The sequence below is a fragment of the Hyperolius riggenbachi genome, chromosome 10 (genome assembly GCF_040937935.1).
Source record: "Hyperolius riggenbachi isolate aHypRig1 chromosome 10, aHypRig1.pri, whole genome shotgun sequence".
Classification (NCBI taxonomy): Eukaryota; Metazoa; Chordata; class Amphibia; order Anura; family Hyperoliidae; genus Hyperolius; species Hyperolius riggenbachi.
The window spans coordinates 52,336,656-52,355,460 of NC_090655.1; the positions used below are offsets into that span (position 1 = coordinate 52,336,656).

The following is an 18,805-nucleotide window of genomic DNA, read 5'->3' on the forward strand; positions in this document are numbered from 1 at the left end:
GAAGCCTCCATTCTACTGTTGTCCCTGCAGCGGAGCGCCTCTAAGTTTATGTTCAGAGTGGTGCGACATAAAGGACAAATAGTAATGCAGAATGTCGCACTGCAATGTATAACCTATGCAGCGTTCCCAGTGCATGCCGTGCAATCTAAAGGAGCACGGCATTCCAATACACTGCAAGCAGTGCGTTACCACATAATGCGCACATTGACAGTGAAGCATACTTTTCATTCCCTTAATTATAAATGAGCAAAAGGATGGCACACCTTACTCAAGAGTTGGGTGCATAACCTGTAGGTGCTAGGCCCAAGCACCCGGTACGTAAACAGTCAAGTGTAGGTCCAGGTTAGCACATCAGCTTCAAGATGCAAACAATTCTGTTTATTGCTTCATCAGCGCATGTACACAATTGTTTCGGGGCCGCGGTGGGTCCCCTTCTTCAGACAATGCAGACAAAACGTCTCCACTGTCTGAAGAAGGGGACCCGCCACGGCCCCAAAGCAATTGTCATATGTGCTGATGAAGCAATAAACAGAATTGTTGGCATCTTAAAGAGACTCTGTAACAATTTTTTCAGCCTTAGTTCTTCTATCCTATGAGTTCCTATGCCTGTTCTAATGTGCTGGGGCTTACTGCAGCTCTTCCTAATTACACTGTCTCTGTAATAAATCAATGTATCTTTCCTCTGTCCTGTTTGTCGGGCTAAGGCTTTGATTGTGTGGAATGTGCAGGGCTGCTTGTGATTGGTAGAAGCGATACACACCCTCTGCAGGCCCCCTGCATACTCACACACTATGCTTAGCTGAGCCTATTAGAAGCTGGTTAGTTTGTTTGTAAACATTGCCTAAAACTGTTAATTACAAGCCAGGATTGCAGCAGAGAGTGGCAGAAACAGCACAGAGGGGCACAGGAGAAAATAAGGAATAGAATGGTATGCTTTTTAGTGTAAGAATATTAGAGTACAGATTCTCTTTAAAGCTGATGAGCCAACCTGAACCTACACTTGATTAATTATAAATGAAGGAGGCACTCCACTTGCTTATAAAAAAAAAAAAATAAAAAATCTTGCATTTATAAAGACATTCAGCAAATACACATGTTTTGGGGTTTCCCCCTTCCTCCGGTGTACTAGTATCAAGGAGACCCTGAAACATGTTGTGCATTTGCTAAAGGTCTCCATAAACCCAAGTTTATAAGCCAGTGGAGTGCATCCTTCATTTATAATTACTTGAAGTGCTGTGTTGTGGAGTGGTAAACTACAGGAGGGAAAGTGCACTGGCTGCCCAGGTATTGCTTTGCCTGCAGCGTGTCTGATCTGGTGACTGCATAAGGAGTGTACTTTTCATTCACTGTATGTGCCGCAATGGTCATATAATGCGCGGTGTGACTTTTTCGTTCCTGCTTTTACAGGGAAAGCAATGCAACTCCCACTGTGAACATAGCCTTACTTGTCCTTCATCACTCCATAGATGTCTGTAGAAAGATTATTCCCAGATCATTCTGTGGGACGGTGCAGGGACTGCATTGGAAATGTCTCTTTACATATATTTTAGAGGATAAAATCCGTTTCCATGTCTTACCAGTAGGGACGTCGCTCCTGAGCTCTTCCTTGAGGTAGGTGTGCACTTTATTGATGCCAGCCTGCGTATGTTCATGCAGCTCCAGCTTCTGCTCCACTAGAACCTGCTTATCATCATTAACTTGTCTCGCCAGGCTGGATAAGGCCGCCTCCTCCATTGCTCGCTGCTGGTTGACCATCCCCGTACACTGCTCCACCGAGGAGTCGCAGAAACTCCCCACATCCTGGACAACATATGAGCAACCTCACTTAACACAATATTCATTGTAAATTATGACTAAACTGAATATTTCTGTAGGACAAACTTACAAAAAAAGACAAAATATTTAAAGAGAGTCTGGGGACGGACGAGAGGCATGGGGTGGGGTGGGGGGGGGGGGGGGGGGAGGAAAGACCACTACTGACCAGCAGGGCTGCCAGGCAACTGGTATTGTTTAACCACTTCACAACTGAGGGGTTTTACCCCTTCAGCATCCAAGCAATTTTCACCTTTCAGCTCTCCTTCCATTCATTTGTCTAAGTTTTATCATTACTTATCACAATGAAATGAACTAGATCTTGTTTTTTTTCCGCCACCAATTAGGCTTTCTTTAGGTGGGACATTATGCCAAAAATTATTTTATTCTAAATGTGTTTTAATGCAGGGCTGTGGAGTCGGTACAAAAATCCACCGACTCCGACTCCTCAGTTTAGGATTCCACCGACTCCGACTCCTCTAATTTGCATATTACAATCTTGTTTATTAAAAGCATGTAACATGAAATTCGTCTCTTATCTGCCAACGCTTAGGAATTTTAAAAGACAACTGAAGTGAGAAGGATATGGAGACTACTATATTTATTCCCTTTAGTCATAGACTAAAACTAGTCCTTGGTAAGAGTACTTGTAAAAGGTACAGACCAGAACAAAGAACATCTATCAGGCTCTAGGTAATGTAACTGTGGGTACATGTAAGAGTGATGTGCAGGTACTCTGCAGGGGAATAAGGGGATTCTTCCTCTATTACACATTCTTCATGCACAATCTGAACCAGGTTTATGGGTGATAGACAACACCTCTGTGTTCAATGTGCACAACATTCTCAGTGGATTCCCTGCAGCTCTGTGGAGAGTGCATATGTAGAGTATAGTACTACTGTGTAACAAAGTAAACCTGAGAGATGAAATTAAAGTTTTGTACATACCTGGGGCTTCCTCCAGCCCCCTTCAGGCTAATCAGTTCCTCCAGCCCCCTTCAGGCTAATCAGTCCCTTGCTGTCCTCCTTCGCCACCTGGATCTTCTGCTAGGAGTCCAGGTACATGAGCCAGTCTGGCCAGAAGATCCGGGTGGTGGAGGTAGACAGTGAGGGACTGATTAGCCTGAAGGGGGCTGGAAGAAGCCCCAGGTATGTATAAAACTTTTCTTTTCATCCTTCTCAGGTACCATTTAATTCGTAGTCCCCAAACCAAATTTTTAAAGCGGAATATAACCCTGCATTTCAACTTTGCTCTAAAACATTATTTACAGCATATTATATGCAAAAAGCATTTTTTTTTACTAGACCAGCATTGGAAGGGTTAAACAGAGGTTTTAAGGTCCGTGCAGACGTTCAGATAGTTACATTCTATTTAGTTATATGTATATATTTAGAAATGTTACACACTCTTTGGCTGTCCTCCAACTCCTTCTCTGTGAGAGAGATGAGTCACAATAAACACTTAGATACATTTGTGTAAACAAAAAGTATCTAACTCAAGTTCAGATGCGTCTGCAAAAATTTACAGGGACTTTAAAGCCCTGTGTAACCCTTCCAATGCTGGTCTAGTAAAAAAAAAAAATGCTGGTTGCATATAATATACTGTAAATAATGTTTTAGAGCAAAGTTGAAATGCAGGGTTATATTCCGCTTTAACAACGTATCAAATTATTTGATTTCATGAGCAAAGTACATTTGCATAAATCAGAATCAACGCAGATTTATTTCCATCTCATTGACTATCTCTATTAGTGACACGGCTACACATCAGGCTTTATTCTTACAGCATAGATGTTATTTAGTATATATAAGAGATTCCTGTGTACACATCATATATACTGTACAGTCACAAACAGATGTGTATATCTGACTTTAAAAATACGGGGACTGCTTTATTGAAGCAGCACAAGTAACTAATTTTGATTGGTTTATTTCATTTTTGTGGACTAAGCACAGCTATTACTGTATATATAATTTATGATGACTATTATCTGAGAAATAGAACATTCTATCATATTTTCTATTTTAATTACAGTTTAAATTCATTAGGAGTCGGAGCATTTTTTCCCGACTCCAGGCACCCAAAATTGCCCCGACTCCACCTCCACAGCCCTGTTTTAATGGGAAAATAGGACAGTGCGTGTGTGTGCGTGTGGGGGGGGGCTTGGGTTAGGGGGAAATCGATATTTTTCAGTTTTCGCCCATTATAGTTTTCAAATAATGCATGCTACTATAATTAAAATCAGGGCTGTGGAGTCGGTACAAAAATCTTTCGACTCCAACACCTCAGTTTATGAAACCACCGACTCACCAAGGCTGTGGATTTTGTACAAAATTATCCGACTCCTCAGTTTATGAAATCACCGACTCCAACTCTGGGTACCCAAAATTGCTCCAACTCCTCGACTCAGACTCCACAGCCCTGATAAAAATCCATGTAATTTGCCCATTTGTCCTGGTTATTACACCATTTAAATTATGTCCCTATCCCGATGTTTGGCGTCAATATTTTATTTGGGAATAAAGGTGCATTTTCTCAGTTGTGTCCATCACTAATTACAGGACCATAAACCATTTATAAATTTATAAAACAACAATGTTATACCCTCTAGACAAATATTTAAAGACTTCAGTCCCGAAGGTAACTATTTATGTTTTTATTGTAATTTTTTTTATTATTTAAAAAAAAAAAAATGGTAACAATTGGGGCGTAATGAGTTAATTTAAAATGTAAAAATATATGTATTTGTATATAAAAATGTTTTTGACTGTAGTTTTACTATTTGGCCACAGTAATTTTTTGTGAATGTAGTAAGTACGCTTACAGAAAGTGTAGTGTGGATGGGAATTTTTTTTTATTTTTTTATACACACGCACGCACACGCACGATCCCGCAGCTTCTCCTGGAAGCAGCCGATCATTGCTGCAGAGACTTAGATCATTGGTCTCTGGGCGAGCAGGCGGCGGCGTGCACGAGCGAGGGAGTGCGCGCACGTGCAAGCGGGAGCACGGACAGCGGCGGTAGTGCGTACATCTACGCTCTGGGCGGGGAAATGAAGTTAAAAGGAGCGTAGATATACTGTACCCAGGCGGCGAAGTGGTTAAAAGTAAATATGGCAGCCTCTATAGGTCTCACACCTTGTGTTCCTAGTGGCATGCTCAGGTACCATAAAGGAATTTTTACAACTCAAAAAGCATGTAAACACATACATATGCACATGTCTCGGAGTAAAATGCCCTATAAATTACCTTTTTCCTATGTCACGGTCACTTGGTCGTGGATCTTGCTGCGCTGAGAGGCAGAGCTTCCAGCTGTAGCTCTGCCTCTCCTGACGTCAATCGCCGCCTCTCCCCGCCCCTCTCTGAAGGAAGAGTGAGATGGGCGAGGAGAGGCGGCGATGCGCAGCGATTGACATCAGGAGGGGCAGAGCTGAAGAGCCCCTTTCAGAAAATGCAGGCTGGATTGCCCCCCGGGGATCTGGGGGCTCTGCAGCCCTCATTTAACGGCGGGGACACGGCGGTTTACTTGGCATGAGAGCACTGAAGCAAACTATAAGGTAAAATCTGCAAAATTAGTTTGCTTCAGTGTCTCTTTAAACGAGAGTGTGGTTTCTAAACTGCAAAGATGTCAATGATGCATATATATATATATATATATATATATATATATATATATATATATATATATATATATATATATATATATATATATATATATATATATATATATATATATATAAACTGAAAATAAAAATAGGAGACTCTTTGCTACTAATGTTCTATTCATTATCTATACTACACATACAATTCATTGTATCATAACTGGTTATTGCTTCAAATTTGCTTTAAATATTGAAGGTTTTGATAAGTTACTAACCTGATGAAGGCTTTGCTGCTGTGTCTTGGCGAGTTGAAAGTAAGCCTCCTGCTGTTCAGTAACGGAAGCCATTTTGCTGGTGGTGACCTCATACCACTTCTGCGTATCTTGCGATAGGGCAGCGATATTGCTACTGAGCATCTCATACTGTCTGCTGGATTCCTCCACTGTGCTTATATTTGACCTTGCCCGCTCTCTGATCTCTCCCGCCACATCCCCACACCGATCCACTAATGTCTTGTGGTGGGCGGATGTCTGTGTGATAGCTTCAGTGGTAACACTACGAGAGGAACAAACAGTAAATTAGCTTATCAGGGAACACCTATAACATACATTAAAGTGGACCGGAACTCTTGCACAGCACACAATGAAAATACGGTACTTGTGTATTATCCCGTCTAGCAGAATGGGCTTGGCAGTTAGACAGGCTGGGAAAGTGTGTACTGTGCTTCTTGAGCAGCTGATTCACCACAGATCAACTGCTCAGTTCCATTCAGCTTTCCTCACTGTGCAGTGTTGTAGCCCGTCCCGAAGTCACACCACTTGTCTGTGTAAGATGTGAGTAGAGGGGCTGTACAGCACACTGAATGCAGTTGACCTCCGGCTCCATAGACAGCAGCCGCTGATCCCCGCTTAGGTAAGCTCTCCCCTTGGTGGGCTGCGATTAGGGGCGAGACCCTTTTATAGACAAGCTGTATGATAGCGGGCAGATTGCTGCAAGGCACAGCGCTGTACATAGCAGGGGGTGTGAGGTGGATCACCTTGTGCTGGTGCTCAGCAAGTCCTCTTCCCTGTAATATGATTAGGCAGAGTTGGTATGCTGCTATAAACACTTGTAATTCCCCTCCTCCAGGCTGGGAAGACTTCATGTCTCATTATTGCTCTCTATTGTTCTGCGTTCTGATCGCTGACGGAAAAGCCAACACAGCGCAGTGAGGAAAGCTGTGTGGAATGGGGCAGCTGATCTGTGGTGAATCAGCTGCTCAAGAAGCACAGTGCACACTTTTCCAGCCTGTCTAAAAGCCGAGCCCGTTTTGCTAGATGGGATAATACACAAGTACCGAAAATACTTTATTCAACATATCGTATTCAACAAATCCACTGCTCTATGTTATGTGGTTAATAAGATAAAAGTTTCTAATTCGTTCTTAGCAGCTGTGAACTGACTACTGTATGGCGAGAGCTACCTCGCAGTGCTCATGCAAACGCTGAGGCTTAACCCCTTCAGTGCTCCTTGCAACGAGAAATCAAATGTTAAGTTTCTTTTTCTTAGGATTACCTAAATTGTAAAGAAGTTTTTGTCCATAACAGGGATTCCCCCAACTCCCACAAAGATTGTGGATACTTACTTCAGTAGGGGGAAGCCTCTGGATGGCCAACGGCTTACCCAATCTTCCTATGCCGCTCCTGCACTGGGACCCTCTAAACGATCTCCAACAACATTAGTGATGAGTATTGCTTGCATCCTCGTTCTCCTCCGTGTAAGAGCCTGGCCACACTGCACAGGCAAGTGACGCATCTGTGCAGTAGCACAGAGCTGCGTGTGCACCGCTTCTTCTCCATGCACGAGTGGCTCCATGCTACTGTGCAGGCCGTACTTTGCGACTGCGCAGTGCAGCCAGACTTATACTCTCATAGGAGAATTGAGGCGTGAAAAGTAGGAAGGTCCTGGACATCAGGAAAGCCTCTAGAACAGGGGCGTCAAACTCAAATACAAAGTGGACCGAAATTGTGCACTGGGGCCAAGTCGCGGGCCAATCTCAATGTCTACTAGCCACCTTCCTCCCTTATATAGTTCCCTGGAGTCTAATGGCCCCCCTCCAACCCCTATATAGTTCCCTGGAGTCTAATGGCCCCACCCTCCACTATACAGTTCCCTGATTAGTGCTTTCCCCCTACCTCCCCCATATAGCTTCCCTGTTGCTCTAGGGCTTCACCACCAATATAGCTTCTCTGGTGGTGTAGGGTGGGCCAAACAATGTGGGGTAACCACTTGAGGACCAAATTAAATGGCTTTGAGGGCCAGATTTGGCCCGTGGGCCGGAGTTTGACAGGTATGCTCTAGAGCATCCAGAGGCTTTCACCTACTGAGGTAGTATGTTCCCCCACTTGCTGGTTAGTCAGGATGGGGACAAACATCTGCATTAAAAATCCAAAGGAAGCTCTGACTTCTTAATATAAAACCCAAAGCATGTTCCCCAAAACTGGGTTTTAAAGGTGCTTAAAAGAATACCTAATAAGGCTCAGGTCAATAACACAATTTTCTTCTACAGTTTTTGCTTCTGTTCTACAGCACATGGCTTATCTCTTGGCACGGCTTATGTTACAATAATAAGTCTGCAGCAGACCTCTCATAGCACTTTAATAGAGGGCTACCGCTACCAGTAAGTGAAGAGAGCCAACTTCACATGTAAAAGCAGAGCGGGAAGACTTACAATAAGCAGGGAGCAGCACAAAATTCAGATTTTGATTTAAATTAGACCCAGAATAACGTTTTACATGGTGCATAATGGAATCAGCATGCCTGTATCTTAAAAAATGGGAGTAAAAATAATACAAGTTGAATTATTGATCATGGCATCATTTTAAGCTTAAAGTGTACCTGTGATGAAGGATAAAATACGTTTTATACATACCTGAGGATTCCTCTAGCCCCCTTTACACTGATCCGTCCCTCACTGTCCTCTTCAATCTTCCAGAATTTGGCCAGTCAGTGCAGGCGCAGTACGGCCGCAGGCTCGTCTGGGAGTGTTCTGCACCCGTGCAGAGGTACTATGCAGAACTCCCGGTCATGGGAGCGTGGCTGGGCCACGCATGCCCCGACTCTAAGTTACCAGGCCAGACTGCAGAGGACAACGGTGAGGGACGGATCAACTTGAAGGTGCTAGAAGAAGCCCCAGGTATGTATTTTAACCACTGCAGTACCAGCACCCTCTGCCCCTTAAAGAGACTCTGTAACATGAAAAACATCCCCTGGGGGGTACTCACCTCGGGTGGGGGAAGCCTCGGGATCCTAATGAGGCTTCCCACGCCGTCCTCTGTCCCACGGGGGTCTCGCCGCAGCCCTCCGAACAGCCGGCGACTGTGCCGACTGTCAGTTCAATATTTACCTTTGCTGGCTCCAGCGGGGGCGCTGTGGCGACTTTCGGCACAAAAATAGACGGAAATACCCGATCTCCGTCGGGACCGCTCTACTGCGCAGGCGCCGGAAACTTGCGCCTGCGCAGTAGAGCAGACCCGACGGCGATCGGGTATTTCCGCCTACTTCGGCGCCGACAGCCATCAGAGCGCCTGCGCAGGAGCCAGGAAGGTAAATATTGCGTCACCGCTGTACGGAGGGCTACAGCGAGACCCCCGAGGGACGCAGGACGGCGTGGGAAGCCTCATTAAGATCCTGAGGCTTCCCCCACCCGAGGTGAGTACCCCCAGGGGCCGTTTTGTCGTTACAGTTCCTCTAAGGACCAGAGGGTGCTGGTACAGTAAACCGCCGCTTCCCGACGAATCACCGCTAATATCCGCCGCAGGCTGCTCTCTCTGCCGTCGCTATGACGGCAGAGCGCTGTGCGCTGGTCAGGAGCCGCTTTCATTGGCTGCTGACCCTGTCACTCAATGTAAGCCAATGGGAACGGCTTACAGGAATGACAGTAAGACAATGAAAACGGCTCCTGCCCGGCTCACAGTGCTCTGCCGTCATAGAAACGGCAGGGCAGCACATTGTGGCAGGGACAGAGTGACGTGACCGGCGGGCACGGGCGGTGAATGGGACGTAGAATTTACGTCTAGTCAGAACCGCAGCGCCACCCGCCCGCCGTAGATTTAAACTGCGTCGGTCCGCAGTTAGTTAAAAAGAACAAGAGAAAAACAAAATCGAAACAAAACACCTTTTATCCATAGTCTCATGTTTACTTTAAAGGAGTCATAAATCAGATACTTTCCCCCCCCCTCCCCCCCGCACTACTTACCCAGGGATTCCTCCAGCCCCTGCCAGCCACTATGTGCCTCACCACATCTCCGCTCTCTGATGGTGCCTCGCCAGGCGTCCTCTACTGTGCCTGCGCAAGCACCACTGTCAATCACCTCCACGTGGTCCGGAGCATACTGCGCCTGCGTACACCCAGGACCACGTGGAGGTGATTGACAGCGGTGCTTGCACAGGTACATTAGAGGATGACCTGGAGGTCGTCCTGTGCACCATCGGGGCGGAGAGCAGAGCAGCAGAGATGGACATATCGGCCACCAGGGGGTGGCGGAAGCCCCGGGTAAGTAGTGGGGGAGGGGGGGAGGTATTGGGGCATAGCAGTATCTGATTGATGACTCCGTTAAAGAAAAGTACACTAAAGGGGCCCATACAGCTATCTGACCAAGAGACAGATCTCTCTGCTCAGAGATGTGTTGGCTGCCTGTACATCGCAGGCCAATTCCTGATTGATTTCAGCATGAAATCTCTTCAGAATCAGCCACGTGATGATGTCCGAATGTTAATGTGCCCCCCCCCCCCCCCCCCCCGTGCATTGTAATCTCCCCTGTTCCAGCTGCTCCCACTTCCCCATTCGCGTCCCACGTGGGTAAGTAGGACCAGCTATATACTTGTGGCAGCTGAAACTGAGATTTGAATGCAGACGCAGGGGGCACAAACATTTCTGGGGGGCAGTGGCCAGGGGTTCTGTCCCAATATCGCACTGATAGACCACATCGCCTTAATATTTCCCAGCATGATCTATACAATCAACAGATTTTAGCCCAAAATTGTTTGAATTAATCGCCATTGTTTGGTGCGCTCCAATTTGATGAAATTATCAAATCAGAAGGTCGATATGGCCGCACAGAAATTGATAACTGTATGGCCAGCTTAAGAAGCCCACTTAATTATTTTAAGCGAACGCTTATATGTAAAAATTGGCAATTTGTTCACAGCTGGCAAATTCAAATTAAAAAGGGTGTCATATTGCCAAACATGCTGTACTGTCCTTCAGAGCACTGTTCTGTTCTCACCTCTCATCCAAAACAAAGTGTGGCAGGAACTGGTGAATTATCTTACTCAGTAATTGGTCAGTCTGAAGTGTCATGTGATATTTGACACCAGCAGTGCTAAAACATCTTTTTCTCCCCTCTCCTTGTACAGTATATAATGTATGCATTCACCTGAAAACATATACAGTACCGTATTCCCTTTCTACAGCAGTCACAAAAATAAGCGCTTACTTTTCCAGATTTTCCCGTAATGAAATCCCGGATCTTTGTAGCTTCTCTTCTTTGCCAGCAAGTCCTTGGAAGGTGTGTGATGTTTCCATAGCCAGCAGGTTCAGCTGATTCTGCAGGCAGCTTATAATATTGCTCACATTCTGGATAAAAAAAAAAAAAAAAAAACATTAAAAATGAGAGAATGGAAGCTAAAGCAACCATGTTACAATTGTGAGACAGGGAAAGTGGCCGATTCAGGAGCTACGTTGGTAATGTTTTCAGACAAGAAGGAAAAAAAAAACAGAAACAAAAAAAAAAACCACACACAAGGTGGCAACCACACATGAAACAGGCAGCACTTTCTACAGGTTCCTCCAACCAACTTAGATGGCACTGAACATTAGTAAAAGAATGAGCGCTAGTCTACTTCTACTTTATGGGACCCAGCAGGAAACCTCATAGGGATAATCAGCTAACGTGATTGTGTTTACAGCACCATCTGGAACTGCTAGGTTTCCAATAGGTTGGAAACTATGCCCACACTATTTAGCCAGTCACAATGCGTTGTGCTGTAAGATAGTACTGTGAATGGAAAACTGTTCCCTATGAGATTTCCTCTGTGGAGTTAGAGCAATTTTGGGTACCTGGAGTTGGAGGTTTCATGAACTGAGGCGTTCGGATGATTTTTGTACCGACTCCACAGCCCTGGGTTTCCTGCTGGGTCCCTTAAAAGTAGACTTTACAGACACGTCAAACATGGCAGAGATGAGATCAAGGGAAGGCAAGTTTAGGTTTGCTGGTTCGCTCAGATGTCTTAATGGCGTTAAAGCACAACTGTGGTGCTTGTCGTTTAAATGCTGTCCATTCAAATGAATTGACAGCCATCGGTATGATCGTTTACCATTGTTCAGGCAAACACTGTGTTCAATCCCGTCGTTTTCCATCTTCTTTCATCCTGGATCAGCTGCTAACTGCAGTGCTTCCATGTAGCCCTGCAGGTGTCATAACCCAATGCATTCGCCAAAGGCTTTTGTCAACTGACAGTATATTGCACTGACATATTCCAGAGCGCTTTACAAGAGTATATATCCTTATTACTAACTGTCCCTCATAGGGTCTTAAAATCTAATCCCTACCATAGTTATATATCTATCTTAGTCTAGGGCCAATTCTAGGGGAGGAATACTTATCTGTATGTTTTTGGGATGTGGGAGGAAATCCGAGAACCTGGAGGAAACCCATGGAGACACAGGAGAAAAACAAACATACTAACAGGGCTGTGGAGTCGGAGCAATTTTGGTTGCCCGGAGTCAGAGTTGAAGTCGGTGGTTTCATAAACCAGGAGGAGTCGGTCGGAAGATTTTTGTACCGACTCCACAGCTCTGTATACAAACACCATGAACACAGTGTCCTGGATGGGACTTGAACTGGGGACCCAGCACTGCAAGGTGAGAGTGCCATCCACTATGCCACCATGCTTTAGTATCTCAATAACATTCCGCTACAGTGAACAAAGACACTTCAAACCTTCCCACTCTGCGCCCCCCCCCCCCCCCAAAAAAAAAGAGGTTCTGTGCAAGGGTCCACCTGCCATAAGTCAAACATCCATGCACTCCACTTGGAGGAGTCAGGCTGGCCTGTACCTCTGAATGCCGACCTTCAGCAGCCTTGAGTTCTCCCGTCAACTCCCGGGATTCAGCCTCCATGCTGGACAGGGATGTGGTGGTATCAAGACGCAACTTGTTCAGCATCGCAGAATGGTCAGTAAAGAAACGGTCCATTTCTTCCTTATGAGATTCCACCTGAAGGCAAAGGACAGCATTCAGCATTATCATCAATCATTCAAACAATTCCAAGTATTGTGTAATAACTACCAGACTATCAGCCCTGCTCAGTGAACTATTATTTATATAGCGCCGACATCTTCCGCAGCGATGTACAGAGTATATTGTCTTGTCACTGAACTGTCCCTTAGAAGGGCTCACAATCTAATCCCTTCCATAGTCATATGTCTAATGTATGTATCATGTAGTGTATGTATCATAGTCATGAGCCAATTTACTTATCTGTGTGTATTTGGGATGTGGGAGGAAACTTGAGTGCCCAGAGGAAACCCACCAAGACATATGGAGAACATACAAACCCTGTGCAGCTAGTGCCCTGGCTGGGATTCGAACCAGGGACCCAACGCAACAAGGCGAGAGTGCAAACCACTAGTGAACTACACAGATAACTGCCTTGCCGGATGCTATAGCAGTTAAATGTCAGATTAAAGTTTTCATTTGATAACAGCAATCGGGCATCCTTGCTAGTTGGGGACTTCCTTGACATACTCCCAATACAGCAGGTTGCTATACCCGTTGTGTGTGTGTGTTTTCTGCCACACATAGCATTTTTTTGTTCGGCCTGGGAGTTTAGGTGAATGGCCTTGCCTTGGTAGGTTTACAGTTGTGCCATACTCCTTCCATTTCTGAATGATCGCTTTAACAGTGCTCCGTGGGATGTTCAAGGCTTTGGAAATCTTTTTGTAGCCTTAGCCTGCTTTAGATTTCTCAATAACTTATTTACTGACCTGTCTGGTGTGTTCTTTGGACTTCATGGTGTTGTTGCTCCCAATATTCTCTAATGCTGGGAATACACGGGTCGATCCGGCGGCCGATTAGCCGCCGGACTGATCCCCGCGGATCGATTACCGTTCGTCCCCGCCGGCGCTCCTTTTCTGCTCGATTCCCTGCCATTATCCGCCGGCGGGGATCGAGCGGGCGGGAGTCGAGCGGGGTGATCGGACCAGCTGAATATTATCAGCTGGCCGGATCAGCAGCTCGATACACAGTACAGAAACGTAACATGTATCCCCAAGCATTAGACAACCTCTGAGGCCGTCACAGAGCAGCTGTATTTGTACTGACATTGGATTACACACAGGTGCACTCTAGTCATTAGCACTCATCAGGCAATGCCTATGGGCAACTGACTGCACTCAGACCAAAGGGGGCTGATATAATTACGCACACCCCACTTTGCAGTTATTTATTTGTAAAAAAATGTTTGAAATCAAGTATGATTTTCGTTTCTACTTCTCACGTGTACACCACTTTGTATTGCTCTATCACGTGGAATTCCAAATAAAATTGTTTTATGTTTGTGGCAGGAATGACAAAATGTGGAAAACTTCAAGAGGGCCAAATACTTTTGTAAACCACTGGTACATACACACACACACAGTATAAATATACACACACATATAATAAAAAAATAATAATGCAAAACATGCCTTTTCAGCAACCGTAAAGAAACTTTGCAAGCTCCGACTCAAATGAGCATTTAGGTCCAAAACGGAGGTTACGGACGGCAGCAGAACTGTTGTGAGGGCGTTCTGCCAGTGAGCAGCTGTGTTTCAGCCTATAGGGGGAAGAGAGAAAGACATAGATATGATGAATGCGAAAGGAGAGAAAACACTGTCAAATCACTGATGCAAAATAGATGAGATGCGCAGTCTGTCCAGTTTTAAAGTTAACAGAGCAGCATTGTAGCCCCCAGAGTATCTCAATAGCACACTAAAATGCATGCTAACAATGTGGTTCAATACTTAACAAAAAAAAAACTCTATTTTTACATTTAAATGTTTGTTTGAGACTTATTGCTCTACATCCGCAGCCCACTGTCTGCAGAAAGAAAAGGCAGATAAAGGACTGCTGTAATTAGCAGTAGCAATGAGTAAACAAAAGCTTTCATCAGGAAGGAAGGGGGCGGGGGAGATAGGACACCGTAATTAAAACAGTTTAGAGAAGTCACACTTGATTACATTCACACCATCCCATGGATAAATAAGGTCAGAGGGAAAAGGAGGGAAAATGGCAGCTCCTACAGCTATTAGAAACCACGATAAACTGCAGAAACAAAAAGCTGCTTGGATCCCTTTAATGTTTTGCCTGCCTCGGGGTACAGGAGTTTCTTGTACAGGCAAATCTTTTTATCAGTTTCCTACTCTCAGATGGTCATGGTTTCTGAGACACAAGAGTTTTACAACCTCCAATTAGTTATCAGTGGCCTTTGTTGTCATTAAAACCTAATGGAGCTTCCCATCCAACCTGATGGCGCTTTAACCACTTGAGGACTACAGTCTTTCTAACCCTTAAGGACCAGGCACTTTTTTTCCACTCAGACCACTGCAGCTTTCACGGTTTATTGCTCGCTCATACAACCTACCACCTAAATGAATTTTGGCTCCTTTTCTTGTCACTAATAAAGCTTTCTTTTGGTGCTATTTGATTGCTGCTGCGATTTTTACTTTTTATTATATTCATCAAAAAAGACATGAATTTTGGCAAAAAATGATTTTTTTAACTTTCTGTGCTGACAATTTTCAAATAAAGTAAAATTTCTGTATACATGCAGCGCGAAAAATGTGGACAAACATGTTTTTGATAAAAAAAAACCCATTCAGTGTATATTTATTGGTTTGGGTAAAAGTTATAGCGTTTACAAACTATGGTGCAAAAAGTGAATTTTCCATTTTCAAGCACCTCTGACTTTTCTGACCCCCTGTCATGTTTCATGAGGGGCTAGAATTCCAGGATAGTATAAATACCCCCAAATGACCCCCATTTTGGAAAGAAGACATCCCAAAGTATTCACTGAGAGGCATAGTGAGTTCATAGAAGATATTATTTTTTGTCACAAGTAAGCGGAAAATGACACTTTGTGACAAAAAAAAGAAAAAAAAAAAGAATCCATTTCTTCTAACTTGCGACAAAAAAAAATGAAATCTGCCACGGACTCACCATGCCCCTCTCTGATACCTTGAAGTGTCTACTTTCCAAAATGGGGTCATTTGTGGGGTGTGTTTACTGTCCTCGCATTTTGGGGGTGCTAATTTGTAAGCACCCCTGTAAAGCCTAAAAGTGCTCATTGGACTTTGGGCCCCTTAGCGCAGTTAGGCTGCAAAAAAGTGCCACACATGTGGTATTGCCGTACTCAAGAGAAGTAGTAGAATGTGTTTTGGGGTGTATTTTTACACATACCCATGCTGGGTGGGAGAAATCTCTCTGTAAATGACAATTTTTTCATTTTTTTTACACACAATTGTCCATTTACAGAGTTATTTCTCCCACCCAGCATGGGTATGTGTAAAAATACACCCCAAAACACATTGTACTACTTCTCCCGAGTACGGCGATACCACATGTGTGGCACTTTTTTGCACCCCTAACTGCGCTAAAGGGCCCAAAGTCCAATGAGTACCTTAGGATTTCACAAGTCATTTTGCGGAATTTGATTTCCAGACTACTCCTCACGGTTTAGGGCCCCTAAAATGCCAGGGCAGTATAGGAACCCCACAAATGACCCCATTTTAGAAAGAAGACACCCCAAGGTATTCCGTTAGGAGTATGGTGAGTTCATAGAAGATTTTATTTTTTGTCAAAAGTTAGCGGAAAATTGATTTTTATTGTTTTTTTCACAAAGTGTCATTTTCCACTAACTTGTGACAAAAAATAAAATCTTCTATGAACTCACCATACTCCTAACGGAATACCTTGAGGTGTCTTCTTTCTAAAATGGGGTCATTTGTGGGGTTCCTATACTGCCCTGGCATTTTAGGGGCCCTAAAACCGTGAGGAGTAGTCTGGAAATCAAATTCCGCAAAATGACCTGTGAAATCCTAAAGGTACTCATTGGACTTTGGGCCCTTTTAGCGCAGTTAGGGTGCAAAAAAGTGCCACACATGTGGTATCGCCGTACTCGGGAGAAGTAGTACAATGTGTTTTGGGGTGTATTTTTACACATACCCATGCTGGGTGGGAGAAATAACTCTGTAAATGGACAATTGTGTGTAAAAAAATCAAAAGATTGTCATTTACAGAGGTATTTCTCCCACCCAGCATGGGTATGTGTAAAAATACACCCCAAAACACATTGTACTACTTCTCCCGAGTATGGCAATACCACATGTGTGGCACTTTTTTGCACCCTAACTGCGCTAAAGGGCCCAAAGTCCAATGAGTACCTTTAGGATTTCACAGGTCATTTTGCGAAATTTGATTTCCAGACTACTCCTCACGGTTTAGGGCCCCTAAAATGCCAGTTCAGTATAGGAACCCCACAAATGACCCCATTTTAGAAAGAAGACACCCCAAGGTATTCCGTTTGGAGTATGGTGAGTTCATAGAAGATTTTATTTTTTGTCACAAGTTAGTGGAAAATGACACTTTGTGAAAAAAACAATAAAAATCAATTTTCCGCTAACTTTTGACAAAAAATAAAATCTTCTATGAACTCACCATACTCCTAACGGAATACCTTTGGGTGTCTTCTTTCTAGAATGGGGTCATTTGTGGGGTTACTATACTGCCCTGGCATTTTAGGGGCCCTAAACCGTGAGGAGTAGTCTTGAAACCAAATGTCGCAAAATGACCTGTGAAATCCTAAAGGTACTCATTGGACTTTGGGCCCCTTAGCGTACTTAGGGTGTAAAAAAGTGCCACACATGTGGTACCGCCGTACTCAGGAGAAGTAGTATAATGTGTTTTGGGGTGTATTTTTACACATACCCATGCTAAGTGGGAGAAATATCTCTGTAAATGACAATTGTTTGATTTGTTTTACACACAATTGACCATTTACATAGAAATTTCTCCCACCCAGCATGGGTATGTGTAAAAATACACCCAAAAACACATTATACTACTTTTCCTGAGTACGGCGGTACCACATGTGTGACACTTTTTTTGCAGCCTAGGTGCGCTAAGGGGCCCAACGTCCTATTCACGGGTCATTTTGAGGCATTTGTTTTCTAGACTACTCCTCGCGGTTTAGGGCCCCTAAAATGCCAGGGCAGTATAGGAACCCCACAAGTGACCCCATTTTAGAAAGAAGACACCCCAAGGTATTCCGTTAGGTGTATGGCGAGTTCATAGAAGATTTTATTTTTTGTCACAAGTTAGCGGAAAATGACACTTTGTGAAAAAAAAACAATAAAAAATCAATTTCCGCTAACTTTTGACAAAAATAAAATCTTCTATGAACTCGTCATACACCTAACAGAATACCTTGGGGTGTCTTTTTTCTAAAATGGGGTCACTTGTGGGGTTCCTATACCGCCCTGGCATTTTACGGGCCCAAAACCGTGAGTAGTCTGGAAACCAAATGTCTCAAAATGACTGTTCAGGGGTATAAGCATCTGCAAATTTGATGACAGGTGGTCTATGAGGGGGCGAATTTTGTGGAACCGGTCATAAGCAGGGTGGCCTTTTAGATGACAGGTTGTATTGGGCCTGATCTGATGGATAGGAGTGCTAGGGGGGTGACAGGAGGTGATTGATGGGTGTCTCAGGGGGTGTTAGAGGGGAAAATAGATGCAATCAATGCACTGGGGAGGTGATCGGAAGGGGGTCTGAGGGGGTTCTGAGGGTTTGGCCGAGTGATCAGGAGCCCACACGGGGCAAATTAGGGCCTGATCTGATGGGTAGGTGTGCTAGGGGGTGACAGGAGGTGATTGATGGGTGTCTCAAGGTGTGATTAGAGGGGGGAATAGATGCAAGCAATGCACTGGCGAGGTGATCAGGGCTGGGGTCTGAGGGCATTCTGAGGGTGTGGGCGGGTGATTGAGTGCCCTAGGGGCAGATAGGGGTCTAATCTGATAGGTAGCAGTGACAGGGGTGATTGATGGGTAATTAGTGGGTGTTTAGGGTAGAGAACAGATGTGAACACTGCACTTGGGAGGTGATCGGACGTCGGATCTGCGGGCGATCTATTGGTGTGGGTGGGTGTTCAGTTTGCCCGCAAGGGCAGGTTAGGGTCTGATTGATGGGTGGCAGTGACAGGGGGGTGATTGATGGTGGCAGTGACAGGGGGTGATTGATGGGTGATTGACAGGTGATTGACAGGTGATCAGTGGGTTATTACAGGGAAGGACAGATGTAAATAATGCCCTGGC

The 18,805-nt window shown here is 44.6% G+C and overlaps 1 protein-coding gene across 1 annotated transcript in view; it reads right to left on the bottom strand.

Moving 5' to 3' along the window:
• The window catches only part of KIF11 (kinesin family member 11), a 63,125-nt gene that overhangs the window by 7,122 nt on the left and 37,198 nt on the right, over positions 1–18,805 (bottom strand). The window contains 6 exon segments of the mRNA XM_068255114.1: positions 1,578–1,800; positions 5,689–5,968; positions 10,891–11,030; positions 12,513–12,671; positions 14,144–14,259; positions 17,995–18,004. Of these exon segments, the coding sequence (XP_068111215.1) occupies positions 1,578–1,800; positions 5,689–5,968; positions 10,891–11,030; positions 12,513–12,671; positions 14,144–14,259; positions 17,995–18,004 (928 nt within the window).